Genomic DNA, 19395 nt, shown 5'->3' with positions numbered 1-19395 from the left:
CTGTAGCGAGGGGTATAAAGCTTTCCCTTAGTGCTCCCTGTTTTTCTGGAGGCAGAAGAGGCTGTTGAAAAAGAGTCTAGATGGCAGTGAGTTAAATAGAATTGATCATGTGCTGGGTAGTTAAGACATGCAATTGATCAATAATAACACGGCCAGGTTAGGCTATCATTGTGGTCTTTGGTGTAGAATTATTTTTAAAGGAGGGTATGCAGTGTAAGAAGAGTGTGATTTCAAACTGATGACTGAGAGGGGAGGAGCTCTGGTCTCCAGTGGGAAGCAGCTGTCTCCCTGCTCTGCTGCCATGCCTCAGGTGACAGGGACTAAAACAGCCCAGCGTACTGAGGTCTTACTGAGGTTTCTATAACACACATATACTCGCACAGCCGTGCATACTCACGCTTACACACAGGCCGCAAGCATAGACTCATACACACACAGACACACACACACACACACACATACAGGAGCAGCTGTCAGGTGGGAATTGATCCCCTCAGCTGTCTCACACACAGACACACACACACATGCACGCACACACACTCACACACACACACTCTCACACGCACACACAAATACTCACGCACACACACACACACATACTCACACACACACATGCATGCTCACACGCACTCACAAACACACATGCACATACACTCACAGACACACACACACACGCACACCCACTGCCCAGCCCCAAATACAGTAAATCCCTCTGGAGTGGCGATGTTCCAGCTGTCCATGCAAGACCTTGTTAAGTTTCACCAGAGAAGAAAAATCTAATCCAATTTCACATCCTGGGAAATGCGGTCTGGAGAATGATTTTTCCAAACTGCTATTAGTAATGTGACATGTTTCACATCACCACATCTACAGCTTATGTCTTTCCCTCTGTTTTACAGAGGCAGAGAGAATTGAGCTTGGCTTCTGGGCTTGCTCTTATTTAAGGAGACAGGGATCAGAGGAAAGAGAGTGCATTTGTCATGTGACACATCTCTTTGCTCCAGGCGGGGAGGAGCACTTCGAGGTGGACGGAGGCTCGGGGGAGATCAGGACCACCGGCCGACCTCTGACCCCCAACAAGGAGTACGTCCTGACGGTCCAGGCGGTGGACAAGCAGGGGAGGAAAGGCCCGCACGCAGCCGTGTCAATCCTGGCCGGGCTCCGCCCCCCGCAGTTCACCAACGCCTCCTACACCGTGTTTGTCCCGGAGAGCACAGGAGCAGGACAAGCGTGAGCACTGGGCGGGGGGTGAGGGGGTTTTGGGGGCCAGGTTGCAAGTTTTAATTACCGTAACATTGGGATGTTAAGATAATATTCCTAACACATATTTGCCTGGTTTCCTGGGTTTCCTTCAAATGCTATTTTTCAGTTTCAAGGAGCATTGCAAGTGTGTTTTAGAACACTATTTGGGTTTTTTTTTTTTTTTTGGTTATTCCAGTTAGAAAAATTATTTACGTGAAAGTGGTCATTCATTCATGTCACAGCCCAGTGAGCAAAAGCTGCAATTTAGACGTCTAGAGTGGTGGAAATCTAGGTTGAGAAACGTTTTGACATAAACTGCCTAGATTAACCCAATATAACCCACGCTTCACCCGGAGATAGCTTTGTTACATTGTAGTCAAGGAGAAACATTTCACTTTTCAAACAAATGTAGCCGGGTTTCCATTTGAAGGCCTAGATGGCATTTCGCTGACTTTCCACCACAAAAAATGTTCATGCCTGGAACATGCCTGGAAGATCGTTCCGTGACAACTTATTTGGAAGAATGAACACATTGTCAGGCTGTTTTGGGAAAGGGAAAGTAGGAATCTAATTGTACTGTTCCCCATTTCTCTTGAAACATTGTGTGGGGGTTTACAGTCTGTAACACTGCTGCTGCTGCAGCTCATTGTATGCGTGATCGGCATTGTGGGTAACGTGGTTCACTCGCCGGCTTCGTGTAATCTGTTGCGCTAAAGAACGTGCCCTCGAGATGAGATCAGCGGAGGCTGTGAGAAAAGGGTGGTTTTGGATGGGGGGGTGGTGTTGGGGGTAGGACGCAGATGCATCATTTAGTCCCCCCGCAGGCCCTGAATTTGAAAGTGTACAAATTCAAATATTTATTAAAAGAAACTTCTGGATAAACATCAAGAGGAGCGTCTGAACCTGCTGCCCCTGGGCTGTGACAGAGAACACAACGTGTTAAGCCTCACTCCCTTGAAAAAAGTGTGGAGGAGGAGGCTTAGCCAGGGAACAAGGATGGGATGCATCTTGCTGACGTATTTAAAAAAAGAGGAGAAAAAGAATGATGTTTGTGTGAAGTGAAGGAATAAATGCAGACCCATTTCTTTTTTTCGATGGCCTTTACATGAATTCCCTGTGTGCTGTTTCCAGGTGCCAGTATTAGCAGTACTTGAACATAACTTCCTGTTCCATGGACTTTGTTACCTGTTACCTCTGGCTCTGTAAACAATGCCTCCTTATCCATATATTATGATATGGACTTAAGTAACATACTTTGAAGGCCATGTAAGTTACTTGGGATTAGAACACCTGCTAAATTAATAATAAACTAATAATAATAGTCTACATGCCATTATTTTTCCCTGTTCTTAAACTGTAATGTGTCATACTTTTATGGCCCTGTGGGCCACAAGGGATAGGAGTGCTTACTAAAGAAATAATATCACCAGTAATAGTCCACATCTGTGCTTGTGCAGTGTTGCAGTGGTGCAAGCCATCTCCTTCCAGCGTAAGAGTCTCTCCTACCTGCTGCTGGTGAACCCCAGCAACCTGTTCAGTGTCAACCAGGAGAGCGGTGCTGTGAGCCTGACGCGGGCTGTGGACTACGAGAGCGGCCATCACCTCCATCACCTGCAAGTGCGGGCGTCAGAGCCAGGCACCGGGCTGAGCACAGTGGCAGAGGTATACACACACACACGCACCTACACACAGACACACACACACAGCACATATAAACACACACACACACACACGCACACACACACCTACACACAGACACACACACACAGCACATATAAACACACACACACACACACAGCACATATAAACACACACACACACGCACACACACACAGCACATATAAACACACACACACACACACACACACACACGCACGCACACGCACACACGCTCATTTTCTCTCCGTAAACACCTTTCCCCGCGCTGGGTTCTGCTCCGGCGGGGTGGCCACCGGCCCCTGGCCTGCTCTGCTGAGCTCGTTAATGACTGATGGAGCCACTGGAGGCCGGGGGCCCGGCGGCCATATCATCCAGCCCTCCGCAGCGCTCCTTCACAACACAGCTGCTGCCAGACAGGTTTTAATAGGTCCCCGGTAATGATTGTTTAAAGCCTGAGACTCTCGCTCCGTGCCAGTGCTGACGGTAGGCTACCAACACACAGATTTACAAGGTTTCGCTGTCTCTCCTGGGTCACGCCGTTTTTGCATGCATTATGCAGGTAATGGTTCAAACAGCGAGCCTGCCGTTTCCCCACAATGCGGTAATGTATCGAGAGCGTCTCCGGTGCAGTCTTGTATGTCAAATCCGCTCAGATCATTTGAATCGGGCACGGGCGAAACGAGCGCTTTTGCAATGCAGATAAGGCCGCTGCACCGCTTCCCCCGCGTAGCTGGCTTTTCCTCCTCAAATCCCTTGTTCCCCTTGTTTCCATACTGAGATGGGTACCACCGGCATAATGTCGCTATTGAATGCTCAAGTCCAAATTTACTAGACCATCTTTGTGTGCTTGTGGGACATACAGGCAATGCATTATAATGATAGTTAAATAGGGATGTAAATCTGAAAGTTCTCATGAAATGTAAAGTAATCCAAAGAAAAAACATGGACAATGATGGTGAAAGTGGAAGAAACACTAGGACTGTACAGTAGTAAGCAAAAATACAGTAAAAAAAAAAATTTGGTGTAAAAAGCTAGAAGCTAAATTATTCAAAAGTTAAAAGGCTTTTTGATGTTTGGTATTGTGACGTAAAGGTACTGAGTGGTGTTTTTACATTTTCTGCAGGGTTCAGGAAGTTATGTGGGGGGGAGGGGGTTCTGGGAAGTTGTGCAGGGGAATTATGGGAATCCTAGTAGTTTTTGATATTCCGTAGAATGGTGCTGTAGCATTGAATCTGCATAAGCTCCCCCTCCTTTAATTGAGTGCTTTAGAGGAACCTACTATGTGGAGGGACAGGGAGACGGACAGGCCCTGATCTGTGACAGTGGGCTGCACAGACAGTTTACTTGCACGGCCTCAATCTGGTGGGGGGTGGGTGGAGGGGGGGGGGCGGAGTGCAGGGGTAGCACGCAGAAGCCATCCCACTACCCGCTTGCGCCATCTGTGGACGAGGTCCGCACTCTGCGCCCCCCACCTCCCACCCCCAACCCCGCTTTCTCCACTCATGACCAATTAGGCTGTTTGCCAATCGCGGCATTCCCGGCCACTGCTGAGTGGTGTGACAGCGATGGATCTCTGCCCAATCGGTGCCTCTTAATCATCCTGAAGCCCGTAGCTCCCGATGCAATTAATGTCCCTGCAAGCCTGTGACATGGGAGGAATGGTTTTAGGCTGTAGTACCTGGGCTGTTTCTGCGAGTTAACCTAAATCCAAGTATTTGGTCAGATGCTCAAGGCCTTGTCCTACTGGCCTCTAAAATGCCATGCATTTTGTCCGTGCTTGGTTCCAGAGGTTTCTTTGGGAGTTCTTTTTCAGGTGCTTGATGCCTTTTTTGACCCAGGTTATTTGACTTCAGGCTTATTTTTCGAAACACACAAGACGCAGTATTTGTGAGCACGACCAGGCCTTGCTGACCTTTAAATGAAAGGATTCGGGCGACGATGAGTATAGAGAGGACGCGGAGTGGAAACAGGCAGGCTGAGGCCTGAGGACAGATTGCGAAGGTGAAGCGATCCGATCCTGCGGAGGCCAGGAGACGGACGGGAGACGGAGCGATGGAGGGAGGAGAAGGAAAGTGAATGATGCACAAGCGACCGGTTAATGTGCCGGTGCCTCTCTCAGTGGAGCTGTATTTCACTGCTCCACCCCCCATACATTTTCCAGGCAGTGAGTGTCTGCATGTGGGGCTGTCTGTCAGAGAGAACTTTCCTCCCTCTTGGCATCGCTGCTCCCTGGTGATAAGCTTCTGCTGGGAGTCCCCCAACAGCATGACTGAAGTTTCCTCCTGGATGCTCTCGTCTAGGATGCTCCCCCCCCCCCCTCGTCTCTCTCTCTCTCTTTCTCTCTCTGTCTCTCTCTCTCCCTCTTCTTCTCTCCCTCTCTGTCTCTTTCGTCCCTCGTCCCTTGCCCTTGCCTGTAACCGCTGTGTATTAATTTGCCCTGTCCCCGTCGGTTCACTCCACAAGCCTGCATTTTGAGACAAGACGAGGGCACATGGAACGCGATGACAGCGTGTCTCCAGTGTGGAGCAGGAGAGTCGCTGGCCCCAGAGTGCCTGCGCCCAACCCGCCCAACCCCAACACCCACCCCACCATGGCCCACACCCTTTTCGTCCTTTACCGAATTACACAATTACTTCTGTCCCGTTGCAGGTGGTGGTGCACATCAGCGATGAGAACGACTGCACCCCGGAATTCATGCATTCCATCTACAGCCGGGACAACATTCCGGAAGCCACCCCCCCTGGGACATCCCTGTTGCAAGGTGAGGGACAGGTGAACTTCTGGAGATGGGAGATGGTGGCAGCGCTTTTATGAAAAGTGACATGTCCGAAACGGGGGTGGGGATTGTAGAATTGTGCTGCCTCAGCTTGGCTATCTGCCTGCTACATGTCCCAACAGCTCCCCACATGCCCACCCCCCCTCACCCCCCCCCCCCCAACAAAGAACCTGAGGCAGGTGTCTCTGCAGGACAGTTTTGCTCCAGGGCAGCAAGCCACATGGGGACCATAAAAGAGGCTCATATTTAAGAATGAATTCATTAAAGCGAGGATTCTTGGTGCTAAATGGGTTGTAATCAAAGCTTGCCCGTGACTGCAGGCGTAACTTCTGTTTCATCGTGATTGGTTTAATCGCTTCCACTATGAAAACACACTCTCTGAGGCGTTCCTTTCTCCGGTGGATGTGTGTGTGTCCAGGTTCTCCTGTGTGTGAATGTGCGCACGCGTGAATGTGCGCTTGTATGTGCGCGCGCGTGAATGTGCGTTTGTATGCGCGCGCGCGTGCGTTTGTGTCCGTGTGTGAGTCTGCGAGCAGCAGAGCATGACTTCAATTTGCACCCACAATTTGTCAATTTTCGCGTTCAGCAGGAACCGCGGACGTTGATGATTGATGATTTATTGACGTTTTTTCGGCGGTTGGCGGGCGCGGCGAGAGGGACCTCAGTGGTCGCGTGCTTGATTAGCGTGCAGGAGGCGCCGGGAGAGCCTCGAATTGGACGGCGCCGACCCCTCGGTCACAGATTATCGGGGCGATAGGGCCGGGGCCGTGGGCGGAAGGCGGAGAGGACGCTGACCTCGTCTAAACTGTGCCCTTAGTGGAATTGGAGCAGTTATCTGCGCCTGCACTGATGCGATTCTATCTGGGTAATTGAAAGTGTTTTACGTCTGTTCAAAAATGGATGATGTGTTGTGCTTTTCCGAGAGGCCCCGCTCCCCGGGGACTTTGCCGCACACTTCTGCCATTTAGAGACGTATCTGTATCCTTTCATATTTTATACAGTCTGTAAATGCATGGATACGTCCGGACAAATTGGCTTGTCTGCCTATAAATAGAAAAACCTGTGTGCACATTTATAATAATAATAATAATAATAATAATAATAATAATAATAATTTCATTTATATAGTACCCTTTGTTCATAGGATGCATCACAACGTGCCCCATTTATGTGTGCCTTTCTGTGTGTGTGTACATGTATGTGTGCCTGTGCTGATGTGTTTGTGCGTGTGTATGTGAGTATGCGTATGCGTGTGTATGTGCTTGTGTGTGTGCGTGTGTATGTGAGTATGTTTATGCGTGTGCGTGTGTGTGTGTGTGTGCGTGTGTATGTGAGTATGCGTGCGTTTATGTGTGTGTGTGTGTGTGTGTGCGTATGCATGCGTATGTGTGTGTTTGTGTGTGTGTGTGTGTGTGTGTGTGCGTATGCATGCGTATGTGTGTGTGTGTGTGTTTGTGTGTGTGTGTGTGTGTGTGCGTGCGTGCGTGCGTGAAAGGCAGCCCCAGACAGCTATGTCAGCGTGTCTTGTGGGTTTATGTCGGCTTACTCTTGAGCTCCCAGAAAAGGGCTTTGGCTCTGGCTGGTGTTTGGTTCTATGAGGAAGCAAAGGCAGCCTTACATGAGTAAAGGACTAGAGGGGTATTCCACTGACGGTCCAGGTGCCAGAACATTCTCGCATTCTCACAAGTGGACTCAGGAGAGCACTGAGGATGATTAATGAACTTTAATTTATCCTCTGCTCTTTGGGAGCAATTGCCTTTAAAAAAGAAAAGGGAAAAACACCTGCTTAGGATGTTCCAAACAATGGCTTGCTTTCCGAAGTGGATGCGCACATTTGAAATAATGGCTGACTTTTGTTATGCAGTCGTATTCACGCAGTATTTACATATTGCCATGCAGACAGATTCTCTCCTCGGCTACGCGGTTCCTGTGGAAAAAAGAAAACAGCTGCCCTGTTTCTTCGGTTAGCAGCCCTTGTTTGTGCCGCAGTGTGCAATATGAAGCCATGGTCTTGGTCTTTGTTTCTCTTTCGGCCGTATGCAGGTTCAAGTAAACGGCAGTTATGATTTACCTACCAAATGTGTTGTAAGGGTGGAAAAAAACCTAAGCCACCGCCGTGAATGATTGAGTGGAAAAAGAAGTGGGGGATGAATAAAAAACATTATTGTTGCTATTTACCTTAAGCCTGGATTAGACTGCAAACCATAAATTGGGTACAAGGTTTTAATATGACCTACTGGGGACTTATATGAAAATGCAGTCCAATTATCAAAGAAAAACTTCCAGAAATGATTTAGCTGAGGAGCGGGTGCTCCCACACCCCCCGGCCCCATCCTCTCCTGTGTCCCCCCAGTGCCCTCCGAATACGTTCGGCTCCCTATGTTTAATTTAGTTTCCACTGCAACTCCATTTCTACAGCACATGCATTAAAAATGGTAATAGGTAGCCCCAAGTGATATTATATTAGTCTGTGTATTTTTAATGAACCTTCTGTTTGAATCTCATCCTTAAGCCCCTCTGTGCATCCACCCCCCCACCCCCCCACCCCTCCCTTTACCACCCCGCCTGGACTGCAACAGGTTCCTGCATCGGGGGTACGAGAGGGGATGGGGCAGGGGAGATGGAGGCAGAGGGAGGGGGGTGGGGGGTGGATTGTGGAGCCGAGCACCACCACATCTGTGGGAACTGAGCTCGGTATTTGCCTTGGAGATTAGGGCCTTCATCTGCATGAACCAAATGACTGCGCTGGCTGGGCCCAGTGACAGCTTGCCCGCGGTATAATGAAGCCGAGGCCCTCTCGGTTCTGGCGCGAGCGCTGGCTCCTTGCCTAATGACAGCAAACCCTTCTTGAAGTTTTACTTTTGATCTGCGAGAGTCAACACCAGCTTTCTCAGCGGCCTCAACAGATGGGCCCTTAAATTTATCAAATAAAGAATTGGCCTCCCAACATAGTTTTAATTAATATTGGCTCTTTTAGCATGACAGAGTACTTAATTAAAAAAGCACTTACTGTACAAATCCAAGGGGCCCCGGCGAGAACGAGAGGCCGTAGCCTGGCGAGAGGGGAGAGGAGGCGCTGGGGGTGGGGTGGAGGGGGGCGGGGGGGGGTTGATAATTCGGCTGGCCCGTCTGCAGAGACCCGCGCCGCGCGCGTGCCAAGGACAGCTCTCACTGCCGGGGACATTAGCTGCGATGCTCTGAAAGTTCCATCCCTCAAAGTCAAAACCCGTGGAACCAGAGCGATTTTAGACAGCGAGAGCATTCCCCCAGTTTCACAGGGGCTCTGTAAATGATGGAAGCCCCCCTCTTTAACTTGGGCCTCCTCTTCCCAGGCTGGCTCAGGGTTACCATGGAAATAATTGACCTGTCACAGGGCTGGATGTGCTCTCCGTCAACTCGCCGCTGTGACCACGCCTCTGCCCCGACGTAGCACGCCTCCACCCCATTTCCGCTTCCTCCGCCACCTCCACCCTCCCTGCACCCTCGCTCAAACCTCTCCCCTCTTTTCGTTCCCCGCCACAGTTCTAGCCAGGGACTGCGACACGGGGCAGAACTCGGAGATCGCCTACTTCATCCAGAGCCTGGACTTCGACATCACGGCGCAGGGCGTGGTCAGCCCCAGGCAGCGCCTGGACTACGAGCGGCCCAACCACATGTACGAGTTCGTGGTGGTGGCCGTGGACAGGGGCAGCCCGCCCCGGACGGGCACCGCCTCCGTCAGGATCCGCATGGCCAACGCCAACGACGAGGCACCCGTCTTCTCCCAGGCAGCGTGAGTCTCGCGCGCGGCTCTGGCCTCGCAGGATCGCACGCGGTCCCTCGCGTTAGCTATTCTGGGCCTCTCTCGCGCGCCCGTTTCGCAGCGTGGACACAGTATCTGATTTCACAGCTCTGGCATTCTGATAAGCGCTCTCGACAGCGCTGGGCATTCGTTGAGCGCAGACAGAAGGAAACACAGCCATTTGGACGGGCTCTCAAAGAATCTATAAGAACATGCCAACACCGAGGAATTACGTGAGAAAACTTTATAAATAAAGAGGACTTGGCTAGATAAACTAGCAAACAGTTAGCAAAGACGGAAGGGTCATTTTACATTTCTGCTCTGGGGCTGGAATTGCTTGGTCACCTGTAAGCATTTAAGGAAAGGCTTTAGAGGGCTGGTTGGGGGGGGGGGTCACAGATGGTGGGTTTGGGGATTTGCCTGCTGAGCCCCATCTTCCCGTTCTCCATCCTGCAGCTATAAGACCTTCCTGTCCGAGGACGCCGGGCCAGACACGCTCGTGGCTATCGTCCACGCCAAGGACCCAGATGGAGACGGGGTGACTTACGCCATCACAGGAGGCAACGAGGACAGCAACTTCGAGCTGGACAACCAGAAAGGTGAAAGAATCGAGGGGATGGAGGGATGGTAGATGTCCCAGTGCAGGTTTACCACCCCATACAAACACACACACACACACTTTGTCTCTCCTTCCAGTTCAGAAGATGCAAAGGGTAACCTTAAATAATGCCCCCATCTCCAAACATGTCCGCTGGTTTAGTTGCTAGTCAGAACTTAATATATGATTTTAAATAGTTTATTCACCTCACGGCTAAATTTTTGGAACATTGAAAACAAAAACCCTGGAGGCCCTGTGGTTCTCCTGTACCGTGGTATGCAGCCTCTGTTCTGGGGGAACGGATTATTAACAAGAAACCTCAGCCTGGATGAAGTGCATTCCAATCCCAGATTCCCTCTCTCATCACAAGTATTTTGTTGTGTGAAGAGCGCCTCCCTTCGCCCCTCAGCTCACGGCTGCTCCGCAGAACGCCCGCCCGCTTCTCCGCGGCCAAGGTTACGCTCGCCCCGCGATCTGGAGTTATCGTTTGTTTACGAGCGGCCCAGCCGGATAGGTGGAAGCGCCGACGCGCTGCGAGGCTCTCTGCCTTATCAGCGCCTCCGCACCGCCGCCCCCCCCCCCCCCCCAACCCCCCCCCCCAAACAGTCTATTACAGGCCAACAAAACAGATGGCCCCTGGCTTCCTCACTGTTAAATTGTGAAAAGTTGTCACTTCAAAGACTTAGTGCCGTTTTATTTATTTTCCCGCTCCTTTATTTATTTATTTTGCCCAAGTTGCGTGGGGAAATGCTTCAAAGATGCTGCGGTGCTGCAGCGCCTGTTGTACCAGATTGTAAAGGATGTCGTATAAAGGCAAATGTTTTCCCTTCACAGTAAACATTTTCCTTTGTGTGCGGCTCTTTTTTTTTCTTCTTCTCCCCCTTTTAATGGCGTCTCCAGAAGCAGGGACCCGACTCAATTTGGAACGCCGCGAGCGTCTGAAGTAGAGGCGATAGATAGAGCCGTTGTGCCGCGAGCGTAGCGACGGCTAGCCTTTGGCGCCCATTCTGACGCGCGCGCGCCGTGCGCTTCTGCCTGATTGTGTCTGCTTCCAGGGATCGTCAAGCTGAGGAGGAGCCCCCCGCCCCAGCTGCGGGGGCCCCAGTACGTCCTGAACATCACGGCCACCGACGACAACGCCTCCGGCGGGCCGCACCCCCTCAGCAGCTCCGCCCAGATCATCGTGGGCATCAACGACATCAACAACAACAAGCCCGTCTTCGAGGAGGTGAGATCGCACGCGCAGACGCACGTGCACGTACGCACGTACCCACGCACCACACTCAGCCACACACAAACACATGCATGCAAGCATTGCACACACATACACACACACTCGCAGTGGATGTTTTGATAAGGCACAGGCTTGGACTGCTGTCACTTTATGAGGGAGAGGAAATCGTTTCCGTGACAGCTGGTCACGGAACATCTGAACGACATTCAATTCTGCTGGGAGAGACCACTGAGAACCCTGATCACAACACGCGAGGAGAAAGGCCAAAAACTCTGCTCTGGAGATGAATATTTTAGTGGGGGAACGACCTCCAGATACTGAGTGTGCATATGAAAAGGAGAGGTAAATATGCCCTAGAGGATTATGGGTAGGAGCATCTGGCAAGGCTCCTACACTCTCCTCTCTGTAGGTGGACTGTGGCATGTTGGAATGCACTCCGATGGCTGAGAGAACCAGGGACATTGTAAAGCTGCGCAGTATCTCTAGCAGAGTATGCCAAGCTTTAGAAAACCTGCCAAAATGCCAGAAACAGTGTCGATGCGGAAGAGTCATGGCATGAGTCACAGGACAGAAACAGACAGGGGGAGGGGGGGATATCTTGGAGGGCTGCAGCACACCATCAAAACTTGCGTTCCACTCGAGCTCTCAACGCCATCATTGATCTGATTATTTGATTAATTGCCTCCTACTTCCACGCGTCTCTGTGATTGGCCACTCTGAAGTTCAGTCAAGTGCTGCTATTTTTCAATCAACTGATGGCGGAAAGCCTGCTGGTCTTAATGAGAATACAATGGCATGAGTGTGGGAGCTGGAGTCTGAACAAGAGAGCAGATGAGACGGCAGGACAGTGGATACAGTGGATGACCCCCGTCAGTATAGCCCACCAGCCTCCCTTTCCCACACAAACATGCTCAATAGATGTGCAAGAACAAAGGCCTGGTGGATATACCGATTTCTTTGCAGGCTGTCTTTCGTATGAACAAATAATATTCCAGGACTCCCTCACAGGTTCACCAAGGTGCGTGAGAAAAGACAATGTATATGGGAATATCTCTCGTTGGAGAGGAAACAAGTGGAAGTGACACAGGGAACATTTTTTTGGTGAAAATTTGGTGAAAAGTCAATGAAAAGCTGTCTAGGTGTTCAGGCGAAAGGTTTTATAGCAGACTAGAGCATAGCCAGGCTATATTTGGGTAATACCAAGCTATATTGGGGTTAACCTAGTCTGTGTATGTCAACACAGATTTCCACCACTCTAGAAGTCTAGATCCCAGCTTTTGATCTCTGGGAAAAGGAATTGTTAAAACATCAAAAGGCCAGTTTGTTTAGGCTGTAAGCCTCCATCAGGACAATGTCGAGACGAGCAAACACGATGGTTGCCACACACATCTACAAAAACACCAGCTTTCAAAATATACCAATAGTACTGCTCCTACAAAATCTTCAATAGGTTTCAGAACAAATGTGTGGTCCTGTGAAAAGAACTGTCCTGTAGCCATTAGATGTGTCAGCAAGCTCCCTGTGCTATACTATGTAGGAGGTGTTTGAGGTGTTAAAGGTGGGACAGTGCTGGGTAGCAGACCTGGGTCAAATACGTATTTGTTTTGGATTCAAATACTTTTCTGTGCTCTATTGGTCTTGCCTGCTGTAATTGAGCCTGCCAATATGACCAGAAGGCGGGGTTTGCAGTTTTTGTAGAGTATTTCATTGGTTCCATTACACCAGACACGATCAGTGAAGCGTAGAAAAGTATTTGAATCCAAAACAAATATGTATTTGACCCAGGTCTGCTGGATAGAGATATAACTAGGAAAGTGGAAGACTGGGGAAGCCACCAATAGTACACACCCTGTAAAGGAAGGCACAACATAAATAGTCACTTTCATTGGGCATTTTCACAAAGGTAAATATCCACAGTACACCAACTACTTAAACTGAATTCATGAAGCTAACATTCATAATAACAGAAATGCCATTTGGTAGTCCTCAAAAATTAGTGAATCTTGGTAGCTTTCTGTAAGTCTGCAGATGTGTGAATATTCTAAACACATCTCAAATTTATCGGGCTTCAGTGTGCAGGTGCTGTTGCTGTGGCTCTCATATGTGACTCTCCTGTTATGCTCATCTTGCACTTCTGTTACATTTGTCCATGGATTTGGTCTGTAGGTCTCATCTGTGTATTGCCTCTGTAGTTCTTGTCTGTTGCTCTCATCTGTCTTTCTTTTGTATGTGCCATCTCTATGGTTCATCAGTTGGCTCCACTGTGATTCTTGGCTGTATCTGCAGTTTGTTTATCTCACCTCAACCTCGTTTGTAGCTCCTGTCTGAAGCACATCTCATCTGTGTCTGATTCTCGTCTCTTAACCGCATCTCCTGTCTGTCACTCTGGTCTGTGCTTCTCTGACTGCCCCAGCATGGGTGTGCTGCTGTGGTCTGTGCCTGTGCGTCTCAGTGCATCCTCTTCTGTGCTCTCAGTGTCACAACTACAGCATCAACGCCTGGGTCCTGGAGAACCAGCCTCCCGGAACGTTCGTCCTGAGGGTGCAGGCCCACGACGCCGACATCGGGCTCAACGGCGAGGTCAAGTACGGCATCATGCACCGGGACGGCGCGTCCTCTGGGTTTGCCATCGATTCCGACACAGGTACACAGGCGATATTTTCACTGTGCTCAAACACAATTATGTCTCTTTGCAAAAATGTATTTGTTGTTTTTTCAGTTCAAAAATATTTTGATTTTATAAATATTACATTAAAAGTGATTATCTTAATTCACATATTCATATGAATATGAGGTACCTAAAAATAGCTATAATGTGCTATAATTGCTTTAGCTGTGTGTCTGCTGCAGAGCAGGTTAAATTGGTTTGATTATTTTAATGTGTGTGTTGTGAAGGCTGTGTCAGGCCTCATTTCGTGACACTGTGTGCTTGGTGTGCCAACGCAGGTGTGATCAGCAGCACAGTGAGCTTCGACCGCGAGAAGCAGCGGGAGTACACCCTGTCCGTCACCGCCACTGACCTCGCCCAGGAGCCCCTGATCGGCATCTGCCAGATCACCGTCCTCATCGCCGACCAGAACGACAACGACCCCAAGTTCGAGAACAGTCGCTACCAGTGTAAGGACTATTCGCAGGCTTACAATTTCCAACACTGATGTCCACAAGTGTTTCAGAGGGGTTAATCTGTCTCCCAATGAACAATTGCTCCAGAAACACTATATTCACATTCTACCCGGGCCATCAGTGGAATTAACTTGTGAGATTCATGAGTAGCGTGAGTGTTGTAGATTAATGACTCTCTCTTTCTCTGTGGTGAAGCTGGGGCTGTGGGACAGGGCTGCTCCTGCTCCTTAACTACAGTAGTTCTATCTATTTCCTTGGTATGTCATCGTTCTATATTTAATACTTACTCAACTGATTCAGGTTGGGGTACCTCAGGTCATGAGTACCAAAGGCTGTTTTCCAGCCTGGGACTCGCAACTGCAACTTCCTGGTTTCCCAGTCCCTCCAGAGGACTGCTACCTTCGCTGCTGACAAATGCCCAGCATTCCCCCATTCGTCCCATTTCTCCTCGTTCATTTTCCACAGAACCAACCCAAGTGCTGTGTGTTTGGGAATTCCTCTTACATTAAAATGAAATTTCACAATAAAAAACAGCAGCAGCAATGCATAGTGCAAAGTTCTTTCTCCTTCCTCTGGGGGAGTGACCTATGCAGAGTGTTAGAAAAGCCTGAACGTGTTTCCCTGAAGGACTCAGCCACTCATTAAACACTTAGGTACGCCTTTTACATAACCTTGAATAGCTTGAATAGCTTGGATTTTGCTGGCTTAACAACTCTCACCAACTCACAGTTGTGGCTCAGGTAAATGTCAAGTCCATTTCTTTTTTAACAGAGCATTTAAGAACTACCAAGCCTCTACCATTATTGTAAGTATTGAATTGTAAGAGTGTTGCCAACAACTTAAGTGAAATTGAATATTGACAAAAGTTTGTTTCCAGATTAACATTTATCTACAATGTGTGCACACCACATTTCAGAAGCACGGTGTTAGGGTTGCCCTGCATCAATGAAATAAACATAACATCAATTGTGCGTCAATTATTAAACAGGGTGATTGAAATATTTTCTTGGACAGGCATCCATTTTCTGCAGTCACAGAGTACCCGATTTGCACACGTGGTTATTTTCTTCTTGCCATTACTGTCGAAGGCCGATGTTGACACTTGACCCGCTTTATCTCGACCCAGACTTCCTGCGCGAGGACACGCCCGTGGGGACCAGCTTCCTGCGAGCGGCCGCGCACGACGACGACCAGGGCACCAACGCCGCCATCACCTACTCCCTGTCCCGCCAAAACCCGGCCTACTTCCACATCAACCCCAGCACGGGCTGGGTTTTTGTCAATCACCCCATCTCGCAGGTAGGCGCTTTGTCAAACACAGCTGGGGACCCCGGGGGCTCCTTCAGGGGACCACGACTGTGATTTGAAGTCAAACCGCGCAAAACTTTCATCACGACGCTCCCGAACACAATTCCCCAGCTCACACTGCTGCCCCGGAGTGTTTCCCCGGCGCTTGTACCCGTTCTGTGTGATTCGTCTCCTGCCGTCTATTTCTCTGTTCGGTTTGCTGTTCACAGCCGACTGGTTCTTTGCAGGTGTTTTCCTCCCAGTGTTGTGGCACGCGCTCTCACTGCACATGATACCTTCCTGGGACCCATGGCTCACCAGTCTTTGTTCATTCCTCAGCAGATGCATATTAAACATGGCAAGGCCTGGAATAACAACAGAACCCTGTCTATATATAAATTACAGTGCACACACACACACACACATATATATATATATATATATATATATATATATATATATATATATATGGTGTATATATATCTTTAACAGCAACAAAAACAAGATTGTATTCGCACAAGCATAAATAAATGAATGCGAGCGCTTCTGCGACATTTGGCTGTCTACCTCCCGGCAGCAGCGAGCTGACACCGCACGGTGACATTTTATTTATAGGGTTTGCGCGCTTCGCCTGCGTCGGCTAGGCTCCTTCTGTCGTCGGCTTGCGTCTTTGTTTTGTTTTGTTTTGTTTTGTTTTTCTTATTGGAGGCCTGCGTGTGGGTTTTTTTTTTTGTTGTTGTTTTTTCATCTCGGCAGAAGTGTCAGCTTTCTTATTTTATTTTAGAGGAGGAATGCCTCCCCCTGTCATTCCTGTGCAGGTTATATAAAAGCGATGGGCCTCTGTTTGACATTAAGAGGCTTCCCCTGTCGCAGACGGGGAGATTGGCTGTGAGCTCACGCCATAGACGGCTCAACGGCCATGCTGCATCGATAAGGCAGCCATGATGAATTAATGCTATCGCTAACCGGCACAGCCCGGTTCTGACTCGTCAGCGAGCATTGGGAGGGGGTTCTCTCCTTCTTGTTCTGTGTTTCAAGGACTTAAATTTGTCCTTGGTCACCTCCCAGAGGCGACGGGGGGCTCGTGGAGGGTTTCAGTGGGAACTGTGATTCACTGTGAAATATTTATGCACATTTCACATCGAACACCTTTTAGCTTTTAAGATGTCTCCATTATGGTGATGCAGATGAGTTCAGACAAGGAGACATTTGAATGAAGAAAGGCACAAAAAACATGTCCCACCTGGACCTTCTTTACCTTAAATCTGTCTGATAATTCCGATACAGGACATTAAAGTGGGCATGGGTCTGAGAGAATCCTTCTTATTTCTTCTTGTTCCTTTTTTTTACTTGCGCTGTTTCAGTGCCGCACATTTTTCAGAAAGAATCACTTTTAAAAAGCGTCAAGATGTCAGATGATTTTACCTTCAAAAAGGCTGTTTCATCTCTTTTTCCCCCTCTTTTTCATTCTCTTTTTCATTCTCTCTGTCTATCCCTAGCCTTCTCTTTCTTTCTCCATCTCTGGTGGTTTATCCAACTGGCTGACCTGAAAAAGGCAACATTTCGGAACAGTTACGCAAAGTTTTACTGCTGACTCAACCTCAGAAATCCTTTTTATTATAAATATAACAGCAGTAATTTTAATGAAATAGTGTAGAATGTGTAGTTCACTCCACTTTGTTCTCTGAAGCCTTAGCCTTGAAAGTCAAATTAAGAAGCAAAATATATGGTGCCATTGTGAATAAATCCACCCTCTCCCTCAGCACGATGTACTTTTGAAGTTTCTCTCTTAATGTCCAATGAATAATGCTGACTTTACTGCGGTCGTAAAAATGTCAGTTTTTTCTTCCGTCGCAATGATCTTTTTTTAAACAAAGGTTTCAAACTCTTTTCTGGCAATGAATCATCTCAATGCGGTTGTATTTTTAAAAAACTGCTCCTTTCTAACTGTTTTCTGAATAACAATGAGCAGTACACCATGCATTTCAGATACAAAATCGATGCTATTAACATAATCATGTTTCAGTATGTATCATTTCTAACATTTGGATGCATAATTAGATTACTATTTATTTCACTGTTAATGAATAACCCCATGAACATGGCCAAAAGTATGTGGACACCTGACATCCAACATCTCATTCCAAATTATGGGCTATTAATATGGAGTTGGTCCAACCTTTGCTGCTATAACAACCTCCACTTTTATGGGAAGGCTTTATAATAGATTTTGGAGCATTGCCGCAAGGATTTGCTACCATTCAGCCAGAAGAGCATGAGGTCAGGCACTGTTTAGGTGATTAGGCCTGACTCGCAGTTGACTTTCCAATTGATCCCAATAGTGTTGGATAGGGTTGAGGTTATGGCTCTGTGCAGGCCAGTCAAGTTCTTCCACACCATTCTCGACAAAACCATTTCTACATGGACTTCGCTGTGTGCCTAGGGGCATTGTCAGGCTGAAATGGGAAAGGACATTCCCAAAACTCTTCGGGAAGCACAGGATCATCAATAATGTGATTGTATGTTGTAGCATTAGGGTGAGATTTACCTTCACTGGAACTAGTGGGTCTAAGGCCAAACCATGAAAAACAGCCCCAGACTAAGGGGGTGTTCAGATACTTTTGGCCATATAGTGTATGTCTTTCATATGTCTTCTTGTTTTTTGTGTCACATTGTACAATTAAAGTGGGGAATCATTTTCAGAGTTTCATTTGTATTGATTAATTATGATTCATTGTTTCTTCAGACAAATGACTCAGAATATAAAATGGATTCTGATGTAGGGCAGCTCACGAAACGGTCGTTTTGTTGCCCTGCAGACCTCCCGCATCAGCCAACAGATCATCGCCACAGACGGCAGTAACAGGAGCAGCTCTGTGGATCTGACAGTTATCATCACCAATGTCCACAACCAGCCGCCCCAGTGGGAACAGGCCGAGTACTGGGTCACCATCCCCGAAAACACCGTACGGGACACAAAGATTGTGGTGAGTACGCCCTTGGCTGCACTATCTGCGCTGTCAACACTTCCTGCTCCCAGAATTCCCTGTGCCCCCCATATCTATGACAGTCTCCTGCCAGAGAGTCCGCTCTTGAAAGGAGGTTTCATGCAAAGATGTTCTATATACTGACCAAATGTTTACATTCCCCTTTATAGGACCATAGCAAACTGCGTTTTGAGTCAAAGTAGACAGTTAAGGCCACTGGTACTATGGAAGCTCCCTTCTTAGGATCCAGGACCAACATTCCTGGGTCAGCACATATAAAATCTTTGGCGAAACTTAAAGAATCGGATCCTCTTTCAGGTTATACCCTGCAGCATCACTTCTTATTTTCAATCCTTCCAGAATTCCCCGTGCTCCACATCTGTCTTCTAACCACGGTTACCCCACGCTCACATCCCCCACCACCATCGCCGAGTTTCTCCCCCCAGTTCATTTTATATAAAATGAACCAATGAAAACTGTCTTCTGAGACTTTGGCTCTCATATCCAGCCGATTCATCAAGAAACAGGGCCACGAGGAGCCCCCTTATTTAAGTCTTTACTTGTCGCCCCATGTCAGCATGTTTTAGTCAGGTTCTGCTAAATATTTTGCTGGGCTTACAGGCCCTTGTGCATTTATCCCACATGTCTGCGTCGGCTCATCGCTTGCATGGCTCCCAGCCATTCCTCGTGCAATGCTGCACCAATCAT

General features: G+C 48.4%; 1 protein-coding gene across 1 annotated transcript in view; it reads left to right on the top strand.

Moving 5' to 3' along the window:
* The window catches only part of si:dkey-22o22.2 (neural-cadherin), a 102967-nt gene that overhangs the window by 50092 nt on the left and 33480 nt on the right, over positions 1–19395 (top strand). Inside the window, exons 3-12 of the mRNA XM_035416595.1 lie at positions 1005–1230; positions 2700–2904; positions 5551–5662; positions 9200–9449; positions 9915–10057; positions 11112–11284; positions 13766–13934; positions 14237–14407; positions 15540–15712; positions 18520–18687. Coding sequence (XP_035272486.1) covers positions 1005–1230; positions 2700–2904; positions 5551–5662; positions 9200–9449; positions 9915–10057; positions 11112–11284; positions 13766–13934; positions 14237–14407; positions 15540–15712; positions 18520–18687 — 1790 coding nt within the window. The remainder of the gene's footprint in view (positions 1–1004; positions 1231–2699; positions 2905–5550; positions 5663–9199; positions 9450–9914; positions 10058–11111; positions 11285–13765; positions 13935–14236; positions 14408–15539; positions 15713–18519; positions 18688–19395) is intronic.

The sequence above is a fragment of the Anguilla anguilla genome, chromosome 1, assembly GCF_013347855.1.
Source record: "Anguilla anguilla isolate fAngAng1 chromosome 1, fAngAng1.pri, whole genome shotgun sequence".
In the NCBI taxonomy this organism is placed as follows: Eukaryota; Metazoa; Chordata; class Actinopteri; order Anguilliformes; family Anguillidae; genus Anguilla; species Anguilla anguilla.
Note: the sequence above shows the minus strand (reverse complement) of the source record. Positions and strands in the feature narration are given on the sequence as shown.